The sequence below is a fragment of the Berghia stephanieae genome, chromosome 3 (genome assembly GCF_034508935.2).
Source record: "Berghia stephanieae isolate SIO BIC M18660-M18661 chromosome 3, UCSD_Bste_1.3, whole genome shotgun sequence".
NCBI lineage: Eukaryota > Metazoa > Mollusca > Gastropoda > Nudibranchia > Aeolidiidae > Berghia > Berghia stephanieae.
In genome coordinates, this window is record NC_088362.1 from 27,572,218 (window position 1) to 27,595,721 (window position 23,504).

Consider the following 23,504-nt stretch of genomic DNA (forward strand, 5'->3'; position numbering starts at 1 on the left):
GTAAACAGTTCAAGAATTACAATTAAAGCACCTACGAATAAGTAAGACAAAAGGAGAATTGGTTCAAATTGGGAACAGATGTAGATTCCAAGAGTATACCATCATCAGTGTACTTAGTTTGAGATCACCTAAATATCTCATCCTGACACAAGCACAGGTCTGCTAAGAGGAACACATTCAAATGTTTACGAATCAAAGTGCATAACAGATTTACAGGACAAAAAATATCATCTCCCAAAACTCTTAACTATACATTTGACTGTATCCCTCCCTGGGTATCCGGCCAGGGCCTTGGACAAAACCAAGTAATCTCATTCCAAGAAAAAGATAGAAAGTATGTTGGAAAACAGACATAGGGTGATACAAGACGCAGTGAGTTGCCTCCCGGCCCAAGATGGGGAGGTCAGGAACCCCAACCAGTACTCATAAGCAGAGGCAAAGGACCACAAACAAACTTATTACAAAATAAACAAAAAGAAGAAAAAATATATGTCATGTAAAAGCTGCATTTTATTGCCTTTTTCTCCCCCTTAAAACATGTTTTTCTTGAATAACAATGGTCATCATTTGAGTTCTTGAAGCAACACAATTTTTTTAAAAAACGTTTCGATTAAATTCACAATCAAGTATGGGCCATCAATAATGAACTCAACAAAAGCATTCACATTTTGAGACAAACAAAAAATTAATAGATTAAAATTACATTTCAAAAGTGTTTTGTCAATCATAATTTTGTATTGTTTTTGTTTTGTTTTTAAGGGTTTTACGGTGCTTGAGACACGTTTAAGTCATTTCAGCACTAGTAAAAATAAAGTAAATGGGATAGTAAAAAAATTCTAGATTTGCAATTGAAAGCACATGAGAAAAAGTAAGACAAAAGGGAATGGTTCAAATAGGAAACAGATGTAGATTCCAAAAGCACACTATCAGTGCAACTAGTTTGAAATCATCTAAAATTTTCATACTGACACAAGTGCAGGATCCCACCGAGAGGAATACACTCAAATGTTGTTATAAATGTCATTATATAAATATATATATATTTAAAAAATAATAATAATAATACACAACAGAGTTTACAAGGAAAAAATATCACCTCCCAAAACTAACTATATACATTTGACTGTTTCCCTTTCATCCAAAGACTCCGGAAAGAGCCCGGACAAAACCATGTAATCCCATTCCAAGACAAAGACAAAGAAAGCAACTCAGAAAACAGATATAGAAGGATAGAAGATACTGCAAATGACCTCCTGCCAACAATGGGAGGTCACAGACCCGACACAGTAATCGGGTTATTCATATTAAGTTGACAAAGCACATTTGGTAATAATAATAACCCCCAAAAAAAAAAAAAATACCCAAAGACTTGATTAAATATTTTTTCCAATTTAATGTTTTTGCTCTCAAGCAAATACCATTGAAGATAACATTTAAATTACAATAGAAATTATGAACCAATCATTTAACAAAAAATCAAATTGAAAATGAATAAAATAAGATCAAAGAATATCACAAAGTAGCAAATTCACATATGTGACTCATTGTCTCAAAATGGTATTATGTCAAGGTCATTTGGATGCAGAATTGTATTTATAGTTGGACTAAATATGAAACTTGGGGAAAAGTTGAAGTGTTTCATTGAGGAGAATGTGTATAAAACCTTTAAGTGTGAAAATGAAATTTCATACTTTGGATTACTTTGACGGTAAACTTGATTTTTACAATACTAATCTAACTCATAGCTGTGGACTGTAAAAAGTCATAAACAAAAATGAATATAACGGCTTCAAAACATGGAACATTTCGGGTTGATGACCATTCTTCAGCCAATAAGAAAATCAATACAAACATTAATACATTACTTTAAAAAGCAGAGAGACAACAGAGAAATAGCATTCCCTTTGGTAAGGAATAAGATCTTGGAATGTCAACAAAAACAAACAAATGCCATCTGTTTTTTAAAAAAAGTAATGTATTTATGCTTTTATTGTTGTTTTTTTTTTGTTAACTGAAGAAAGGTTTCAAGCTCGACACATCCCGTGTTTGCTATTTTGTTCTATTTTAAAAGCTGTTATATACATGTTTGTTTCACCCTGACATAATGCCAATTTGAGGTGGTGAGTCACGGCAGTTATTTGTGAAATGCCTGTTAAAAATAAATATCTCATAACTTTAAGCATTGTGGAATTCAAGATGGAGGAACATTAGCCTTCCTGGATTGTGGAAGGGGGAGGGGGGGGGGGGGTCCATATATCTTAATACCTATATATCATAACCCCCGTATCAATTTGCCTTTCCTTCAGGCTTTGTAAGGGAGGTCGGAAACCCCACCCAGAAAACAGCAATGGTACACTTATTTATTCTAGAATCCTTCCATGGAGAGGACAAATATTGTAAAGGGAGAGAAGAGAACAAGGCTGCATCTATATATTTATCATCGCCAGGTCAAACATTAATGAAAATGAGAAATTTGAGTAGCAGCGCTTTACTTCTTTAGTATCACGATTAAATGTTAAGTGACTTGTAGCTTTGTAAAATACAATGTATGTGATATGATATCCATTAGATTTCTTTCAACCTTTTGGCATGTTGTAAGACTTCATTAAAAAGTAATTTCATTTATAACCCAAAATTTCAAATTAAAGAAATTAAGGAGCAGGTACCAGTATAAGATAACGATCTGAACAAGTTAGTGTGTATGAAAGGTGCCAGACGAAGGAAGAAAGAAAATTAGAAGGAAAAAAAAAACATCCCAAAAAATCAGTCAACCTCGACTGGGGATCGAACCTCAGACCTTCTGATGTGCTAGCACATCTGACTGGTAATCAGAAGGTTCTGAACATCACCGGGTCAATCCATACAGATTTGATAAAATTGTCAACTACAGTCTGTCCAACACATTTTTTTTTCCTTTTCATTTACCATATGTATTGTAAAAATGCATTGGTTTTAACAGCACACGATCGTGAGTGATATTTCCAACTTCATACTTCTTCAGTTGCTTATCTGTCCCATGGTTAACTTGTAACTAATTCAAGCAATGTTGAACATGGTCAATGATCATTTGGGTTACAATGATTGCAAGAGTTGTGTCATCGTTGAAGGCATTTAAACAGTTTACACCACTCAACCCAAATGTGGATGTCATCTGGTTATAGGCAGTGATGATTCGTCATAGAGAGCTAGTAATTATAACGCCTTACAGGCAACTTGCAATGAATGAAATGGAAATTTGGTCCTATATGGTCTGCTGGAATAAATGAAGAGCAGTAAATGTGGTAGAATCGTGTTAGTGCTCATGTCTATTTTATTACTTGTATACGAAAACAGTTTTTCCAGAATAATTAGAAACATGACAGAATTTGAGATGTCTTAAGTTTTAAATAATGCAATTAAACTCCAAACATAAGTGCACAAGTCCCATATGGGTAAATAGGAAAATTACACTTTGCAGAGTTTGTAAAAATATTTAAAACAACATATGAAAATAGGATTTCATCCACATTTCTTGTTCTAAACTTTGTCTAAAATGCAAATGAATCAGGAAACATGTTTGAAATTTAAAAAATAATTTTGTACTGAACAGACTAAAACTGCAGAGAAAATTTAAAAAAACAACCAAACATTTGAAGGACTAGGTGATTCATAAATAGTTTGATATTCAAATTGACTCCAAGTCAAAAATTCGTAAATCAATTTGAACTTTACATCAGTTGTCTAATGTCTAGAACAGTGCTTAAAATTGTCTCAGAAAATAATGTACAAACTTAAACTTAAACACATCGGGTTGCAGGAGTAAAAATACATGGAAATAACTGCAATGTACGTGAGCTTGGACAAAATAAATTGATCTTTGAGCAGAAAAAGAAGTTATGTTGTGGACAGCCTGTTTGCATTTGATGAGGTAAATAATAATGTGAAATTGAATGTAAGCTTCAATTTAATTACAAAAACAGATCAAATGAACGTTTCGGGTTTCCCCTTTATCAACAAAACAGGATGAATGAAACACCACAGATGAATGAGATAATGTGGTAGTGGTGTAGTTAAGATTCATCAAGATGAATCTTAACTACGCCACTACCACATTATCTCATTCACCTGTGGTGTTTCATTCATCCTGTTTTGTTGATAAAGGGGAAACCCGAAACGTTCATTTGATCTCTTTTTGTAATTAAATTGAAGCTTACATTCAATTTCACATTATTTATTTCTTCGAGCTTCGAGCAGCCACATTTACATTTGATAATGAGGTGGATCCAAAATAAATATATGGCCAACTTCCACCTTATCTTACAGCCAACCATTCGACATTCGAACTAGTTCAACACTGGTATGAGTGCACAAAACAAATTTCTATCCCACCATTCAATGACAAAAAAAAGCCTTTTTCTCATTATGGTCAGAAAATAAATTAATCAAAATGACCTCATGTTGTGAAAACAAAATTTTTGAACCTGAGACTTAAAAATGAGTCAAAATGGTAAAAAAGGACATTTGTCAGGATAAGGTAGGATACACCAATCTTTTCACAGACAATTTTGACTGGCTGGTTCAAACCAGTACTATGATGAGGAAATGTAGGTGCTAAAACTTGAATTAATAGGTTTTTAAAAAATAACATAACACATGGTTGTAATTTATCTGTTTTATAGAAAATGGCTATAATTTTTCAAAGTGATAAAATTAAAATTTCGCATTTCTGGTCATTTCAACTTGACAATCCTTTGATGGCATCTGATTCACCCCGACATGAAAAGGTTTGGAGGTGATTTGTCACATTTCTATTTGTGATGAACAATGGTGTGCACACTAATACTGCAGATTCTTGAAATACATATTTCATGTAGGTTGATACTTAAGGAACCCAATGACTCAATTAGTAGAGCACCAGTCTGACGGAACAATTATTCAGGTTTGAGTTTTGGGACATCTGAACTTGTCAGTCTCCTCTTTAACCCATTAGCAAGTGGGTAACTAGGCTTAATTCAAATCAAATTGAAAGTACTTTGTTTTAGACTACCATCCTATCCAACAGTTGTAAACAATTGTGACTATCTGATGCATGCTGTAGAATCCACTACAACAATGTATTTCTGTTCGGCTATCAGACTTGCTAAGGTGTGCACATAAATCTGTTACCATTCATGTTTTCATAAAAATGGAAAAAAAAAGTATATGAAAGGGAAAACGAAAGTTTAAAAAATCCCAAAAACTCCCCCCCCCCCCCCCCCCCACACACACACAAACCCATTACAAATACCCCCAAAATACAAAAAAAAAAACAAAAAAAAAAACCAAGAATACAGGCATTATCTTTTTTTTAAACAGAAATTTCATGTGATTCCATAACAAAGAATAGTGAGATCAATACTTAGGCAGTATTTGTGGTTATTTCAAAAGTATGTTTCAATTCTAGTGATCATAAATAAGTTTTGTGGTTTGTTCTAGAAGTAAATAACGAAGATTTCATGTGATCCATTGCTTCAATCTAGTATTATGTCTGAGCCGACCTGAATCTGAACATTGAATTTTAAATCAGAATTATACGCCTCGAGTCATATTGAATGTTTTTATTGAGGAGGAAAAGTGGATAATATGGATCATTATTTTGTTTATTCACCTTAACAATGCCATTCTCACATCTCTCATTCGTCTTTAGTATTTCATTCATTGCATTTTGTTGACAAAGGGAAAACCTGAAACATCCAGATTATTTTGTCTTCGATAATTCAATTGAAGCTTCCATTTCGTTTGACTATTCATAATTAATTATTCTTAATTTTGTTTCATTGATGAAGGAGAATTGAGTTTCTTAAACTGCAAAAATAACTCAAAATCTTGATCTGGTTCGTTTTGAGTTACCAAAGTCTATTACGGTGTTCACTCTATTCCCGTCTGCATATCCGATTTTATTTTTTTCTCGTGATTATTCTATTTACTGTGAAATCTATTATCCAATTAACTACTGTACTTTGTAAAGACACATATTTGAAAATTTGACCAAAGGCCCAGGTTTGAAAATTGTATCTATGCACAAATGTTACACAGAGCATTTAAAGGTTTTTAGAGCCTATTAACTCTTAAATGATACGATATGAAAAGTTTTGGCAAGATGAAGGTCATTTATATTGATTGATATTTGAAGGACAGGTTTTCTGGGCCAAATTGTTTAAATACGTGTATTCCCAAAGTAAGGCAGTTACAATGAATTAATCTTTTCTATTAGGTGACCAAGTTCCTTTACACCCTACTCAATATGACAACCAATATTTATGAATGGACACCATTCCATTCCAACACTCTACTGACTAGACGGTTATGTCATGACTTATGAAATCTACAATGACAACCCTTCAGAAAGGTAGAATCTTTGTACACAATTGATACTCGGAACGACCTGGAGCTTGGAAATGTCAAACGCATAAAGATGCTAGGGTGAAGTGGAGCAGACTTGAATATTGTTGATACCCAACCGTCATTCCATTTTACCACAGCGTTAAAAAGGTCATGTTAGGAATTCATGACAGGAAGTTAATGTGTGTCTAAAAATATTCACAGGACAATTACATGATTATACATTATATGTAACCCACTGCCTCAAACTCAAACCAGTATGATGCCCGGATGGACTAGTAGACTAACTGGAAATTTAATTAGTAGATACAAAAATGACACTTTGGATTCATTTCTGTTTGTTATGGTAGAGAATAAATACAATTAATTATAGTAGAAAAAAACCTTTCAAAGTTCATGATTCTAATCATTTTCATTCTAAATTCACTTCTAGGGGTTTGATTCATCCTGGCATAGCATAACACAGTGTTGAGACAGTGTGTCACATCTTGGAGTTTTTCCAAGGGCACTGGTCGATATTTACAATGATGAAAAAGGAATAAACATTCCAAAACACTTGCATTAAACTCTGAGACTCTGACTATGACAGAACCTTAAAACAGTTTCTGTTAATTTATCCAGCTGATAGGTGAGAGAGAAAGAGCGAGTCAGTTATAATTGACTTCTGAATTTTCTAGGTGTAATAATACATAATCTGTCAAATCACCCTTTAAAAATTCACACAACCTTTAAATGAATTATGGGCTTAAGTATTACGCAATCTAACAAATTACCTTTAAAAAATCACACATCCATTAAACGTTCGTTTCTGGGCTGAAGCATTACATACTCTATCAATCAACCCTTTAAAAAAATACAAATATATGAAATGCAAACAATCAACAGTTGCTTATGAACCTTGGAGCTGGGTATTTTTGTTTCATAATTTCAAAGTGACAAGTTAGGGAGCAGGCACTGGTGTAAGATAAAGAGCTGAAAAAGTGTGCATGAAACAGTGCAAGAAAGAAAAATACAATTAAAAAAAACACCTCCTCAAAAAAATCAAACTGCCTCGACTGCAGTTTTTTTTCTTGTATTTTTCTTTCTTGCTTTGTCTGGCACTGCTGCATACATACTTGTTCAGATCTTTGTTTTATAAACCGACATCAGGTCCAACTCCCGTGTGGTGTCCGGGGTCCCTCAACTGAGAGGGTCAAGAATAGCCCAACGCCAAGCCAGCGTGTCGTAAAAGGCGACTAATGGTGTGTGATTCCCCCATCTTTGAGTCACCTGGTCCTCCAGGTTGGGGGTTGGCAAAGGGTTAACACCCCTTTCCGTTAAACTCAAACCGTTACAGAAACACAGACAGACAAACTAAATCCTTTTTTTAGCTTGGGCGACCGAAGAGTTTCTGGAATTACAGAATTTATGAAGGACAACAGACAAAGCCGAAAGGACTCTGCTGACCCGATGACGTCTTCGCCAAACAAGCAGCTTCGAATTGCGTCGTGGAACGTTCGCACCATGTATGAAGCAGGAAAAAGCTCTCAAGTTGTGACTGAGATGAGAAGATACAGGCTGCATATACTTGGAGTAAGCGAAACCCACTGGATACAATCCGGACAGAAACACCTCAAGTCTGGGGAGAAGATTTTATATTCAGGAGAGGGGACGGGATTCATACACAGGGAGTAGGAATAATTCTAAGCAAGTTTGCCCAGAAGTCACTGAGAGGATGGGAACAATGCGGAGAAAGGATCATCATGGCGTCCTTTACAACACGGAGTAAGAAGATCAGCATGAACATTGTACAGATCTATGCCCCAACAAATGATGCAACAGATGAGGACAAAGATACATTTTATGGTCTGCTACAACAAGTCATTGACAAGTTGCCAAGGAAAGACATCAACATATTGATGGGAGATGCTAATGCAAAAGTGGGACAGGATAACGTAGGCTATGAAGGTATCATGGGACGTCATGGCATGATAGAAATGAATGATAATGGTGAGAGATTTGCAAATTTCTGTGCATTCAACAGTTTGGTGATTGGAGGATCAGTGTTCCCCCATAAGAGGATCCACAAAGCAACTTGGGTCTCACCAGATGGTGTGACAGAGAATCAGATTGATCATTTTTGTATCTCTCGTAGATTCAGACGTTCATTGGAAGATGTGACAGTACGGAGAGGGGCAGATGTTGGATCAGACCACCACCTGCTATTGGCAAAGCTTAAGCTCCGACTCAGAAAACACGGGGCCAGATCACATACAAGAAGAAAATTCGAGGTGAATGCACTTGATGGGGAAAAGAATGAGGAATTCAAACTACAATTGAGTAATAGATTCCAACCTCTTACTGAGCTCGAGGAGGACATAGATGTAGAGTCACATTGGGCAAAGATCAAGGAAGTCTACATAACAACTTGCCACGAGGTATTGGGGTAAAGAAATCGGAACATAAAGAATGGATAAGTCCAACCACCTTGGACCTTATTGAAAAGAGGAGAACAAGGAAGGAACAAGTGAATGCAAGCCGAACAAGGGCTTCAAGACTGGATGCACAAGAGCAGTATCGAGCCATAGCTAAGGAAGTCAAAAGATCTGTGAAGAAAGACAAGGAAGCATTCATGAACAGACTTGCAGAGAAAGCAGAAGCAGCAGCGACTGGAGGACACATGAGGATCCTTTATCAAACTACAAAGACACTTGCTGGAAAATATGGGAAACCAGAGGTACCAGTCAAAGACAAAGATGGGAAAACTATTTTTGGAAAAGAGGCTCAATCTGAACGATGGAGGGAACATTTCAACTGCCTTCTGAACAGACCACCACCAGACAACCAGCCAGAAATTTTGCCTGCAAGGAATGAGCTACCAATTAGCTGTGATCCACCATCGATAGCAGAGATTGTGGGTGCCATTAACAAGATGAAAAGGGGGAAAGCTGCTGGACCAGACCAGATTCCACCGGAGGCTCTAAAAGTTGATGCGGAAAGAAATGCTGAGGCCCTGCACCCACTATTTGAGAGAATCTGGAATGACGGGATATTCCCAAAGGATTGGAAGGAAGGACATCTTATCAAGCTTCCAAAGAAAGGGGACCTCAGTAATTGTAATAATTATCGAGGCATCACTCTTCTTTCTATCCCAGGAAAGGTTTTCAACCGTATTATTTTAGAGAGAATTAAGAATGCAACAGATGCTAAACTGCGGGACGAACAGGCAGGTTTTCGGAAAAACCGTTCAACCACCGACCAGATTGTCTCTCTGCGAGTCATAGTGGAACAGTCTATAGAATGGAACTCTCCTCTTATTGTCAACTTTCTGGATTACGAGAAGGCTTTCGACAGTATTGACAGAGCAACATTGTGGAAAATTCTGGCACATTATGGACTCCCTGAAAAGATAGTAAACCTCATTAAGGAAATGTATGAAGGATCAAGTTGCAGGGTTGTACATGAAGATCAGCTTACTGACAGCTTTGAAATTAAGACTGGTGTCAAGCAGGGATGCTTGCTCTCACCATTCCTGTTCATCCTTGCCATTGATTGGCTAATGAAGGAAACCTCCAAAGGGAGAAGAAATGGGATACAGTGGACCCCCTGGACACAGTTGGATGATCTGGATTTTGCAGATGATCTGGCTCTTTTGTCCCACACCCAGGACCAGATGCAAGCAAAAACCACAATTATAAACAGCCTCTCGGAATCAATTGGTCTAAGAATTCACCCTGCAAAGTCAAAGGTCTTGAGGATAAGTACGCATCAAAGGGAGCAGATCAAAGTAAAAGATCAGGAACTCGAAGATATAGACACTTTCTGCTATCTCGGAAGTATAATTGACAAGGATGGAGGCACGGAAGCAGAGGTGAAAGCACGAATAGGAAAGGCACAGGCTGCATTCACATCTTTGAACAGAGTTTGGAGAACTAAAGATATCTCCCTTCAACTAAAGCTAAGACTTTTCAACTCAAACGTGAAGTCTGTCCTACTGTATGGATGTGAAACTTGGAACGCATCACAGGCATGTATAAGGAGGGTACAGATTTTCGTAAACAGGTGCATGCGTAAGCTACTCAGAATAAAATGGATGGATAGAATAAAAAATGAAGAAGTATGGAAAAGAACACAGCAGAAACCAGTGGGAGAGGATATAGGAAGAAGACGATGGAGGTGGATTGGACACACGCTTAGAAAGAATGACTCAACTATAACAAAGAAAGTATTGGACTGGAACCCTCAGGGCAGAAGATCAAGGGAAGGCCACGAGGAACATGGAGAAGAATTAAAGAAGCTGATATACAGAGAAGTGGTAAGACCTGGAATGAGATAAAAAAGTTGGCTCAGGATAGAGAAGGATGGAAACTGTTTGTCTGTGGCCTATACCCTGACCCAGGGTGAAAAACGCAATGATGATGATGATGATCAGGTCCAAGAATTTGGTAAAGACAGAATTTCTAAACTGCTTTCTAAACTGCTGGATGACATCATTGGTAACCAATCTATTTTGTTTGGATTCCCTTTCTCATCTTTTTTCGTGTCTTCAGATGAGACGCTGGCACTTGAGTTATTGGATTGGTCAGCAGCTAATGGCATCAAGAGAGATATGGTGGGGAAAAAAAAACAAAAACAAAAAAAACATAGATTAATACTTTTAGAAGAAAACAAATGCATTGATTGACTGAAAATAAAATGCTAACATTAGTATACAAATAACAGCTATTTAGTACAGGCCCTCTTGATAATTTCATCAACAGACAACAAAACAACAGGATTTAATCCATTAATTACTGTAGATATTTCATTACTTGTTTATTTTGTTTTTAAACTTCTCAAACATAATTTCCTAAGAATGGTTGAATAACTCAGCGACTCATGCGACCGCTCATTGATCTATCTATCTCTCAGCCAGGCGGAGGGTGTCGTATCAATTGGATCCTGAGTTTAGCTCTCTGACACCGTGATATTTTTATTCCCCGTTTTCATTAGGCATTTTCTCTATACCCTATATTTCTCACCATTACCTCCGTTTCCATTTTGAGAGCTACCACTTCCTGCTTGATCTCCGTCCTGACTGCTTTGGTGACAATTGCCAATGTACATGCCCAAGGTTGTCAAAAGATCCACGGGGGTGTTAGAAGACGTGGGTGAATTGGGGCCACCAGAGCTGGAGTTGCTGGATATGGATGGAGGGAGCTGATCGGATACTGATGAAAGAGGAAGGAGGAAAATAAAAGAAAAAAATATTTTTCATGGGTATGCAAAGGAAATGATAGGTATAGATAGAACGAAGTTGACGTCACTGAGGTCTTTGTTATTGTTTTTTGCCATCCACGTTTATGAGTAATTCTCACTAAACTGAATTAACCAGACTATAAAATTTCAAAGTTACACATAGTTTTGTGTGTTGGTCCATTATACTTCTGGATGGCAATGTTGTGAGCTTCTTAGCCAAGCATATACTATCTATAAACTATACTTGAAACCATTTTTTTTTTTTTTGAGTGGTGGATGGCATCGATTACAGAGTATCCTTCTTATTTGAGAGCAAAGGGCTTACAAGTTTGACCTAGAACTTATGCATCCTTTTGTTATTGGATGCAGAAAATGCTATAATGCTATAATGTGCGGCTATGTGGTATTGTGATATGGTACTTGCTTTCGGATTGAAAGGTCCTGGGTTCGAGCCTCACTCGGCGCAAAGTTGAGTCCTTGGAAAAGGCACTTTATTCATACTCTCTCACCCTACTCAGGTGTACTCAGGCCGTTAAACAGCGTTGGTTCTGTCAGAAATCGAGAGATCCAACTATTTTGGCTGGTCAGGATGAAAGATCACTATGATCTAATCTTTTATTGAGCTTTTACATAGCGCAATATCCACTAAACATGCTCGAAGCACTTTACAAGGGGTCCCTGACCAACAGCAACATTATACATGAAGGATGGGACATGATGCCTGTTAGGCGATATCAAAATTTTTTTGGACATAGACAACGCTGTTAACGGTCAGGTTCTCATTTTACACCTGAGTACGGTGAGAGAATGCGAGTAAAGAGCCTTCTCCAAGGACTCAACTATGCGCCAAGCGAGGCTCGAACCCAGGACCTTCTGATCTGAAAGCGAGTGTCATACCACTAGACCATATAGCCGCACAAGTACAATCACTATGATCTGTTCTAATCACTTGAATATTTTTTAAAAAGGTCAATCAATACCTTTGATAGGAGGGTTGAGAGGCACTTTACAGGCAAGAGTGTTGAGGGCTGAAATGTCTGGCACAGGGAACCTCTGTGTCGTGACACGACCAAGGAAATCGTCCACCTGGTGAAAGGTCAGGTTGTTGTGGAGGGTCTCCAAGGGGTGCAGCAACGGCACATTGTTAAAACCTTCCAGGGCTAAAAAAGGGAGGGGGGAAAGAAGATTCATAATACTCAGTAACAATTTTAAATAATCAATTGTAAATTTTATGAAATAATGCAGTTGTAAAATTTATCACCACTGATCAAATAATAGTTTGGCAACAAAACGGTTCAATTGTCTAGTGTGGTTTGCTAAATCTTACTTGCTCAATTTATTCATCTTTTTTTTCGGAGAAGAGACTACATAAAGTGGGTAATTAGTACGTTGATTAAATGGCCATAAGATAAAGGTGCACTAACAGATCTATATACAATTCAATACATAGGTTAAGAAAGCGAGCTCATGTACTTATTTCAGAAAAAAAAAAGAAAAAAGAAAAGAAATATAAATAAATTAGTTGTGCATTCATTCATTTATATCCCCCTTCTGCACAGATCGACATTCCTCCAAGGAATTATGACAATCCATTATCAGAAATCATCTACGTTGTCCAAGTGAGCAAAGTGTGGGTAAACAATCTTGCCCAAGGAAAGAAAAAATAAATGCCTGAAGCAGATTCAAATAGAAGCCACCTTTCCCTTCTGCCTTACAGTGCAATGCCACAGCACAGAGCCACATCACACATGTTACATGTTATATAAATCATTGTAGTACGATAAGAAAGGGGTTGTCCTTTACATCGTTCAAACTATTTGCTTTGTAAAATAAAAACTAAAACTGTGTACAGTCATAAGGGTGTGTTTGGGTCCACTTTCTTCACACATCATCACAACTGGTCCACTTTCTTCACACATCACCACAACTGGTCCACTTTCTTCACACATCATCACAACTGGTCCACTTTCTTCACACATCATCACAACTATCTGAAGATTTCTTGCTTTCTTTCTTTCTTTTTTTTTAAAAATCTGACACCACAAGCTGAAACTTATTTTGAAATGTGACCTATTGCCTCTAAATGGTTTTATGTTGACATGATCTAGATGCTGAAAATAAATTAAAATCCATTTCCAAAAGCAGGAAATTCGGATTAAGCCGGAAATCTTGCACCTATGTTGATGCACAGCTGTCAACTTGAAATTTCAGAAATTCGTAGTTTCCCAGGGAATAAAATAAAAGTCAACATAGAAATAGCTTTAAAAATTATAATTTGCCCTCAGCTTGATTTTAAAATGCTCCAAAGTCCTAAAGATAGGTCGTGTGGAATGACATTTTCCTTTACCAGTAAGATTTATTGAGTCAAAGTCACATTCAAAGCTCTGCAACCAGAGCCAAAAATTCTTATTTCTGCGAATTTATCGTAGTACTAGGCAGGTCTGGTCGATGTGACCCACTGCATCAATCTGGCAACATATCAGGATAAACCAAGTAAAGAGAATTGAGTTTTTAAGTCTAAATAAAAAGGATAATAATAATTTTTTTTCGGGCAACTTTAAGAAACTATTTAATAAACTAGATTCAATATCTTCCATGATGTAATTTAATTCAAATTTTACAATTTGGATATTAAATTAGATTTCCAGTAAAGGTTCCAATCGGCATGAAAACATGAGATTGGTCACGTGTTGTGAACAGAGATCTAAAATAACAAATCAATATCTTGAGATGTGTTCACGAACAATCAACTAGCCATAAAATGTGTCTACACACTATGACTTAGTATTGAGCATAAGAAACAATTGATTAATCTCAATTTAAAACTTTTAATTAATTCTTTTCTGCTGATATTTCTGCAATCATTACAAAGCAAAGTGGCAAAGTATTTTTTAAAAAAGATCAATAATACAGATCCCAAGTAACAGGAATTTAATCTTTAAAAGCATCCCAGCATTCATGATCTACCAAAAGATACAATCCAAACTTACATTGATGTCGATGTAAGGTTGTTGAAAGTTATATAATTGATAAATTGTATCTATGCATAAAAGTTACACAGAGCATTTAAAGGTTTTTAGAACCTAGTAGCTCTTAAACGATATGATAACGGTACGATATGTTGTTAAATTAGACACACAAATAACATAACAGAATAGCAGATACATTATGGGATAGACCTGATAAGGATCTTAATATTGAATGTATTAGATTAAATGTTGATATGACGAAATAGATTAAAGAAAAACAACTTCATGTAATAAAATACAATTTAGCCCAACAAACAATCGTATAAAAATGTAACGTCTGGTCAAATATTTGATTCTATAACTGAAATGGAGTGAAATAAATTATTCAAAGTTGAAAGGATTCAAAAATGGAGTAGCATGAAATTATTTCTACGAGAGAAGTGTGCAAAAGTCAATCATAGCATTTTTAAAACAATAACTGGGCCAAATAGATAAGAAAGAATCCACTGATTCATGTTAATATCTTCCTTAGCATCAATTCATCCAGTGTCTATGTAAGTAGTAGACTGCTATCTTTGGAGGTAAAAATGTTATGTTAATAAAATCAAAATTCAAAATGCTTATGCAGGAAAAACATTTTTAGAATTCAAAGTTACTCAATTTTCAACATTCCTAAAAATCTCTCCTAATTCTTTAATTAAACGAGCTGAGTCCTCCGGTGAGCTATTTCTATCTGTGCACTTTAGAAAAAAAAAAAGAAGAAAAGTAAGAAAGAAAGGAAAAAAAAAACGAAAAAAAAAAGAAAAAAGAAAAGATTTTTAAAAAATTTAAAAAAAAAAAAAAAAAAAAAAAAAAAAAGAGAAGAGAAAGAAGAGAGAGAGAGAGAGAGAGAGAGAGAGAGAGAGAAGAGAGAGAGAGAGGAGAGAGAGAGAGAGAGAGAGAGAGAGAGAGAGAGGAGAGGAAGAGAGAGAGAGAGAGAGGAGAGAAGGGGAGAGAGAGAGAGAGAGAGAAGAGAGAGAGAGAGAGAGAGAGAGAGAGAGGAGAGAGAGAGAGAGAGAGAGAGAGAGAGAGAGAGAGAGAGAGAGAGAGAGAGAGAGAGAGAGAGAGAGGAGAGAAGAGAGAGAGAGAGAGAGAGAGAAGAGGAGAGAGAGAGAGAGAGAGAGAGAGAGGAGAGAGAAGAGAGAGAGAGAGAGAGAGAGAGAGAGAGAGAGAGAGAGAGAGAGAGAGAGAGAGAGAGAGAGAGAGAGAGAGAGAGAGAGAGAGGAAGAAAAAAGAACCTTTCTCAATTGTGTGGATTTGAAGTGTATAATAAATGACCTTAGCAATGTTATGAATCAATACATGCAATAAGTTCCTACTGTATCTAAAAGAATGAGTAGAGAACGTTAATATTTGGAGGCTTATCGGCTGACCAGTTTGTACTCTATTTTACTTAAGCTGATAATCATCTTACAGTTATCACGACAACTTGTGAATAACAACAATGTTCAATGTTTAATCATTTTAGGGTATAATGTGGCTGACCAGTGGAAATCCGTGAAATACAGTGGGAGAATCAGTTCTAACATGATAATTTATAGTTTTCAATTGCTAAATAATGAAATACCATTTAGTATTCATATCAAAGCTGTCATCAGGATGAAAGAATTTCTATGCAAAAATATAGAAAATTAAATAGTATGTTTGAGACAATATTTCTTTCTCAATTGAAAATAACAGTTAAGTACATTTCTGTTGGTTTTTCAATTTTAATCTGAATGATATAAAGACATCATCTCTGTACAGATAATGTAATTAAACAAACAATCCCCGCCCCCCCCCCCCCCCCCCCCTCTTTCCAATAGATCATTACCCTTTGGTTTTGCATCTTTCCCTGATAAAATTAAATTGCATCAAACAAAAGCAAACAAACAAAAATATGTCCTGAAACAATTCTAATATATAAAGTGTTAGATAATTTTGTTCGAGTTATCAATAATGTTTCATGTAGAATTTTTCCATATCATTTATAATGATTTAGTAATTTAATGCCTTTATCTTAATCTTAAGCATATCAATAATAAAACAATTATGTTTTATTCAAAGCCTCAGCCGTGAAATAGCTCGGGGAAAAACACAATTGCTATTGACTAATCATGCCCATCAAAGAACTCACAACTGGTTGAATGGAAAAAAGTTGTTATTTGATTGTTTACAAAAAGGGAAATCATTGTTAAGCAATACAAAGTTATCAGTGAAATGTAGTAATTAATTATATTAATATTAGCATCTATTAATTGGTTAACGAGACATGCATTGAGATTTTGTTAGCAAACCCATCAGAGCCTGTGTTAACGTGACAAAAACCATTCATTAAAAAATCACGACAGAAAATTGCAACACGACGTCATAAAGAGGACAGCTTACATAACTTACAATCACAACAAATTTATTCCCGGGATTAACCATAAAATGACTTTCTTTTTCAATTCTATGGAATTTTTTTGTTTTTTTGTTTTTGAGTGGGGGACTTGAACCCTCTTTTATGTAATTGCTTAAGCCAAAATCAACGGAAATTATTAGTCTTTTCAGAAAGATATAATAATTATGAATTTATTTTTTCTAACGTCATAAAATTTGGGTAAATTCATTTTAGGTAAAACTTTGAACCAACGAAACCAATACAGGACAAACAATAACAATTGGTAACACGGTGTACCATGAATTCTTTTGAAAGGTAACAAAACAAAAGATGTTACAAAGATTGCAACTGTTAAGTATTGTATTACTGAAAATAAAAAAGAAGAAGAAGGGGAATGGTGAGGATCATATTGGTGTCAAAAGAGGTAGATGACAGTTCAGTGCAAGCCATTGGTTGGAATGTTGCCTCACTTGAATCATAATTTTAAGGAAAAGATTTGTTGGAGTCAATATTAAACTTTTTACCGAGCTGCACTTTTTGAATTGTACAGGGTTGGGTTGTTATTGTTTTGTTTTGTTTTAACTCATACTGAGAGGACATTTGAATAGTGCTTAATAAAATAATGGTAATGCAGACATGGATCTCCGTTCCAATCTGATTGGTGGGAACTCATGGAAAGCATTAACCATCTCCTTACCAACTATAGGAAAATTGTCACATTCGTTACGATACAACCAACATTTTTCTTATTCAAATTTCTTTTGTTCATTATAAAATTTAAAGAAAATTACTGCTATTGTGTCAAAGTGATAAAAAATATTTGTTAGTTGGGTGTTAAGTTTTGGGGAAAATCCTGAAAATGGCTGGTAAGAAGAGGGTTAACCATTATCTACGTTGATTGATTAAAAACAAAAAGCCCAACGAATAGGATTTTATATTCTCCTTGTTGAATGGATAGTCTCATTGGACCTGTCCTCATTCAACCCAAACATCCATAATATTTAAAGTTTTAAAAAACTCTTACATAATGAAAAACTTATCATTCTTATGCATTTTATTCATCTAAAAAAATTAAAGTGTTTATAAAAGATGCCAGACAAAGCAAGAAAGAAAAATACAAGATGTAAGGGTAGCATGTCTGACCGGTAAACAGAAGGTCTGAGATTCGATCCCCAGTCGAGGTCGACTGATTTTTTAAAGATGTTTTTTTTAAAAAAATTTTTTCTCTTGTATTTAACTTTCTTGCTTTGTCTGGCAACTTTCATACACACATGTTCAGTTCTTTAACTTACACAGGTGCCTGCTCCTTAATTTCTTAATTTAATACTTACAATTAAAGAGAGATTTGTGTCACTATATAATTCTAAAATCATTATTTTTCAAACTCATTTAACGTGGGAGGTCCTACTCTGTGTCCTTATAAATTCCCCATGTATCATCCCTATTTATCACATTTATAATTTGTCAATACAAATTGAGTATCCTGAATAGTTTTTAATGGCTTTCCAATTAAATGCCTTGCACTGAGGGAGAAGAAGTAGCATAGCCACCTACCAGCCTCTTTGAGAAACAGCGACCCCAGGCGACTGAAGTCTGGAGAGCTGGTGGACACTGTAAGGCCCAAGCCTGAGGCCTGAGGGGGGTTGAGCCGATTGCCACTGCCCAGCACATTAGCATTACCTATATTATATCATCATCATTATCATAAGGCAATAGTTACAATGGGTGCTGGTATAAAATGATAACATTGAAGAAGGAAGGAGGGCGAGAAAGACACAAAACATGGTTTGATGTGGAGATGGACTTTGGGGGGGAGGTAAGGGTTTCTAATTGTCACTATGTAATGAGTACCGTTTTATGATTCTCTCTTTGTTTCTGAATTTTATCTTTGTAGGTTAAATATGAAGGGCGGGGTGTATAAGGGGTAGGACCGGAATTATTAAAAATAGAAATAAATAACATTTTTTGTCGATTAATAAATCAAATTTGTTTATATTTTTCCTTCTTTCAGTAAATATTTAGTCCTTTATTACTGTGTAACCTAATTGTTATTGAAATAAAAATTTCTCATTGCAAGATTGCAAGCATATCATTAATATTTCAATTCAGTTGGTTTGGAGATATATTTTGCACCAAAAATAAAAGAGGTTTTGTTACTAGCAGGTATGAAGCATTTCAATTTTATCATTAAAGCTATTATGATTAATGGCATTTCAAATCATAACATTCATTGTTGAAATTCTGAATGCTGTCAAACTCATGCAACGGTGACACTAACACTAATGAGGAGAGATTTATTGAGATTAATTTATCTTGTACTATCTTAATATTGTAATGTCCTCTAAATTATGAGGGCAGTTATCCTTCTGTAAATAATAATAATAATAATAATAATAATAATAATAATAATAATAATAATAATAATAATAATAATAATACTAATAATAATAATATTAATAATAATAATAGTAATAATAATAATAATAACTACAATAATACTAAAGTTTGTTTGTTTGTTTGTTGCTTTAGGTCTCTTCCAACACAATTGAGGTTATATGAGAGACCGCTGAAACAAAAAAACAAGCAATCTAACAAAAATAGTACAAATGTAAATCAAAATCATAACCTAAAGATATCAAAAGCTAAATTATAAATAACCAAGAACAAACAGGCAGGAGATTTACAGAAAAAAAAAATATCCCCTGTCAAAAATACAATCACAAACCAAAGAAGCAGGATAGGCTTGTAAAGAGAAGAAGAAACGACATCACTATCGGATCGTACACCCATGCGAACATCATAGGTACATGATTCAAGGGTGATGCTCCCATCCAACCACCCGCATAATACTAAAGGAATGTTCTTTAAGGAAAATGGATGTCTAGCTAGTAAACTCATTCAATTTTGAAAAGATCTCAAGCCGTCATAAAATTGAGTGTTATTCACTGGTAATACAAGACACTTTCTTGTTACAAAATCTCGATGCTTATGCTCTTACAATTGAGGAATTCTATCTAAGACATTTCCGCTATTCCTTAAAAGTCAATCTCATCATTTTTATCAATCAACTCGTCAACCTATGAATTAAAAATACTATGGTGAACAAAGTTGCAACACTTAATTTATCTCTTTTCCATGTCATACTTCAGAAAACCTGTCTACAAATTAAGCATGAGTGCATGATGCAATGCTTGCATTAACTATTAACACAAGACCGCTCACAGTAATAAATTTTTATTAACGAAAATATACAGAAACTCAATGGGAAAAAAAAAATCAACCACAAAACAGACGAAATTTTTTAAAAATTTAAAAAATGGGATGAAAACAAATAAAATGAAATAAGAGAATGTAATGACGAGAGCAATGGCAATGACAGTAAAGCAGTTACTTAAAAAAAAAAACTAAGATTCATTAATGATAAAAATGCTGTCACTCTTCCAACAATTATGATAACCATGAATCAATGTCATTCAACAACCATTCCATAAAAACTCTAATTCGTACAACTAAAAATTGGTTAAATGAAAATCATAATATTCAACACCACTCAACTCAAGGATTGAAGAAAAAAAAATAATAATTTGATTGTATTGTGATAGCATTACAAGTGAAAACAACATGAAAACAAAGAGAAGAATATTTGAGTAGTGGGTGTTCCAACATCAATACAGTTATTTTTATTTGAGAATATGACAAGAGGCAGCAAGATAAGCAGAATAAATAAAATAATATTATGTAGCAGGTACAATGTTGATGAGCCAAGTGGCATTTAAGAAGTAGCAATTATTGTTGTGACCAATCGCCTAAAAACGGTATTACGGCAGAATGGATTAGAAGCTAAAAATAAAATTTGTATACATAAATGTGAGACTTGGGGTTTGTTTTTATGTCTTAATGAGATGTCCGAAATTCTAAAACTGAACCCCCCCCCCCCCCCCCAATTTCGTATTTCTGGTAATTTTAACTTTATGATTCCTTTTTGGCATCTTGTTTACCTTGAGGTAAAACCATTTTGAGGCGATGGGTTGCCATCTTGTATTATGAATTATTTAAAACGCCTCCCAACTCATTCTACCATATCCAAATTAAGAAAAGATATTTTGACTGTCGTTGATCTGTTTTTTTTTTTAGTAATGTATTAATGTTTTAATTGTTTTTTGTTGTTGGCTGCAGAAGGGTTTTGAGCCTGAAATTTTCCGTGTTTGGTATATTTTGTTCTTTTTTTTGAAGCTGTTATATTCATTTTTGTCTATTACTTGTTACAATCCACAGCTTCAAACAGCTTAGTATCATCACTATCATTTACAACCCCATCTTCTAGTCCTTTATTGACAAGATGAGATTTTGAGAGGATATTTTCACAAATTTCATCCATAATTTCATCCAAAACTAGACTCGTTTTATTTTTGTTTTCTAGTTTCTTTATACTGGGATGCTTTAGAAACGTATCATTCTAAAATATCAATGAAGTATTTTTATAATGGGGTCTGGAAGTATTTTCCTTTTAAAGAAAGTATCCAGTAAGCCCTGTGATAAGTTGCATTCATTTTTCTTTATTTCGTTCATAGTTGTTGTTTTTTTGGTGAGGCTTTTTTCTTTCTCTCACACTTCCTCAAAACAAAAAATAAAATAAAATTGACAAGGATAAAATCTTATCTTTTTCTTCATATATTATTTTAAAGATTGATATACCTATGCGGTGTAATCTATAACTACAAATGGATACAAAGCACAACCACATTTCTTCTAATACAATTTTATATTCTGATAAAAAGTATTTTTCTCAAAAAATAATAAAATAAAAAGTATATATCAACAGTATAATAATATAAAAATAATGGTCCACTTTGGGACAAATTGAAAAAAAAAATTGTTTTTAACGAGCTTCCTTCTTTCTATCCTCCTAGCCTTTTCCTTTTTTTTTTCTCTTTGTTGACGTTTCGTGCTTTCCATCTCTACCGACTAACCAGGAGCCCCTGAATCGTCACAGTTGACCTCAAATATAAGGCAAGTTTCTTTTAATTTTATGACACTTAGTCCTTGGAACGAATTTATGTTTGAAATAAAAAAGTCGGCTTCAATTAATGCATTCAAAATCAATGTCGATAATCAACCCTCCCACATGATGTATGAATACACGATGAATAACATTTCTTTGTTGTTATGCACTATGAATTAGCAGTGTAATTGACTTAATGAGCTGTTTCTTTGTGAAATGTATTTAGAATTTAGATTCTCCATGTATTTTTAGAAATCATAAGTATTATTGTCTTGTGGAATTTCCCATTCACTGGGCATCGTGATGGATGTGACATATGATAACATATCAACGAAATAACGTTTCATCTGTAGCCAAGGAAATAAATAAATTAATAATAATAATAATAATAATAATAATAATAATAATAATAATAATAATAATAATAATAATAATAATAATAATAATATTAATAGTAATAATAATAATAATAATAATAATAATAATAATAATAATAATAATAATAATAATAATAATAATGTATAAAACAATGATACAGAGCCAAAGGGAGGTAAAGGGAACAAATGCAAGATAGTGACCTACCTTTAGGAGTGTTGTTAAAAAACAGGAAGCTAGCGAGAGGTTTGAATATGAGGTCTCGACTAAGAGGGAGGTGAATGGTCTTATAGTTTCTTTGGAAAACGGAGGCTGAAATTGAGACACAATATAGAAATACACATAAAGCAACGAATTATACATTGAGTCGAGTTGATAAACACGTCACGTTAACATCTAGTGCTCAACACTTGAAGACAGACAAGATAAACAATATAATATGTGACCAACTGCTCCAAACTGGTATCATATTTGGGTGAATAATAATAAAAATAAAAATAATAATAATAATAATAATAATAATAATAATAATAATAATAACAATAATACATCACATTTGCATAGATCAGAACCATGATAAGATCAGACTCTATGCGCTTATATGATGTTAAGAATTGAATTTACGGTCAAAATTATGAAAATTGAGTTAAATTCAAATGCCAAATTTTCAATTTCTCGTCATTCTTATTTGAAATCCACCTTTTGGGATCCTTTTCAGGAATTCACCCAGGCATAATCCCAGATAAGGACAGTAGGTCACATATATATATATATATATATATATATATATATATATATATATATATATATATATATATATATATATATATATATATATATATATATATATATATTATCACCTTATACAATATTTCACTCAAGCAGAAATCTTTATTGTTCCACAAACATTACTACATTTCAATGATAAATCAAATAGATAAAACTGGATCTAATTATCGTATAAGTTATAGAATAGAAGAGTAGACTTTGTCATTTTGGTTGATGTTGTAATACCCTTTGTTGTATTTCCAATATCTGTATAGCTAAAACAAAAAAAAAGGATGTCATGTAGTATTGTATACAATTCTTTCTTTCATTAAAAGCTCTGTGACAGCTTATTATTATCATTATCATTATTAGAATTATTATTATTATCGTCATTCTGATTTTCAATTTTATC

The 23,504-nt window shown here is 34.3% G+C and overlaps 1 protein-coding gene across 15 annotated transcripts in view; it reads right to left on the reverse strand.

Annotated features, from left to right (window-relative positions):
- Nucleotides 1-5,913: 5,913 nt before the first annotated feature.
- LOC144967475 (inositol hexakisphosphate and diphosphoinositol-pentakisphosphate kinase 2-like) overlaps nucleotides 5,914-23,504 on the reverse strand; it is a 100,631-nt gene continuing 83,040 nt past the window's right edge. For 7 of the 15 annotated variants that reach the window (XM_078904771.1, XM_078904770.1, XM_078904766.1 and 4 more), the window contains 5 exons: nucleotides 22,532-22,636; nucleotides 18,502-18,627; nucleotides 12,558-12,737; nucleotides 11,367-11,549; nucleotides 10,768-10,928 (listed from right to left, as the gene is read on the reverse strand). In XM_078904771.1, coding sequence (XP_078760897.1) covers nucleotides 10,768-10,928; nucleotides 11,367-11,549; nucleotides 12,558-12,737; nucleotides 18,502-18,627; nucleotides 22,532-22,636 — 755 coding nt within the window. Of the gene's footprint in view, nucleotides 10,929-11,366; nucleotides 11,550-12,557; nucleotides 12,738-18,501; nucleotides 18,628-22,531; nucleotides 22,637-23,504 lie in introns of all 15 variants that reach the window. The other 8 variants (XM_078904779.1, XM_078904777.1, XM_078904778.1 and 5 more) reach the window with 2 other exon arrangements.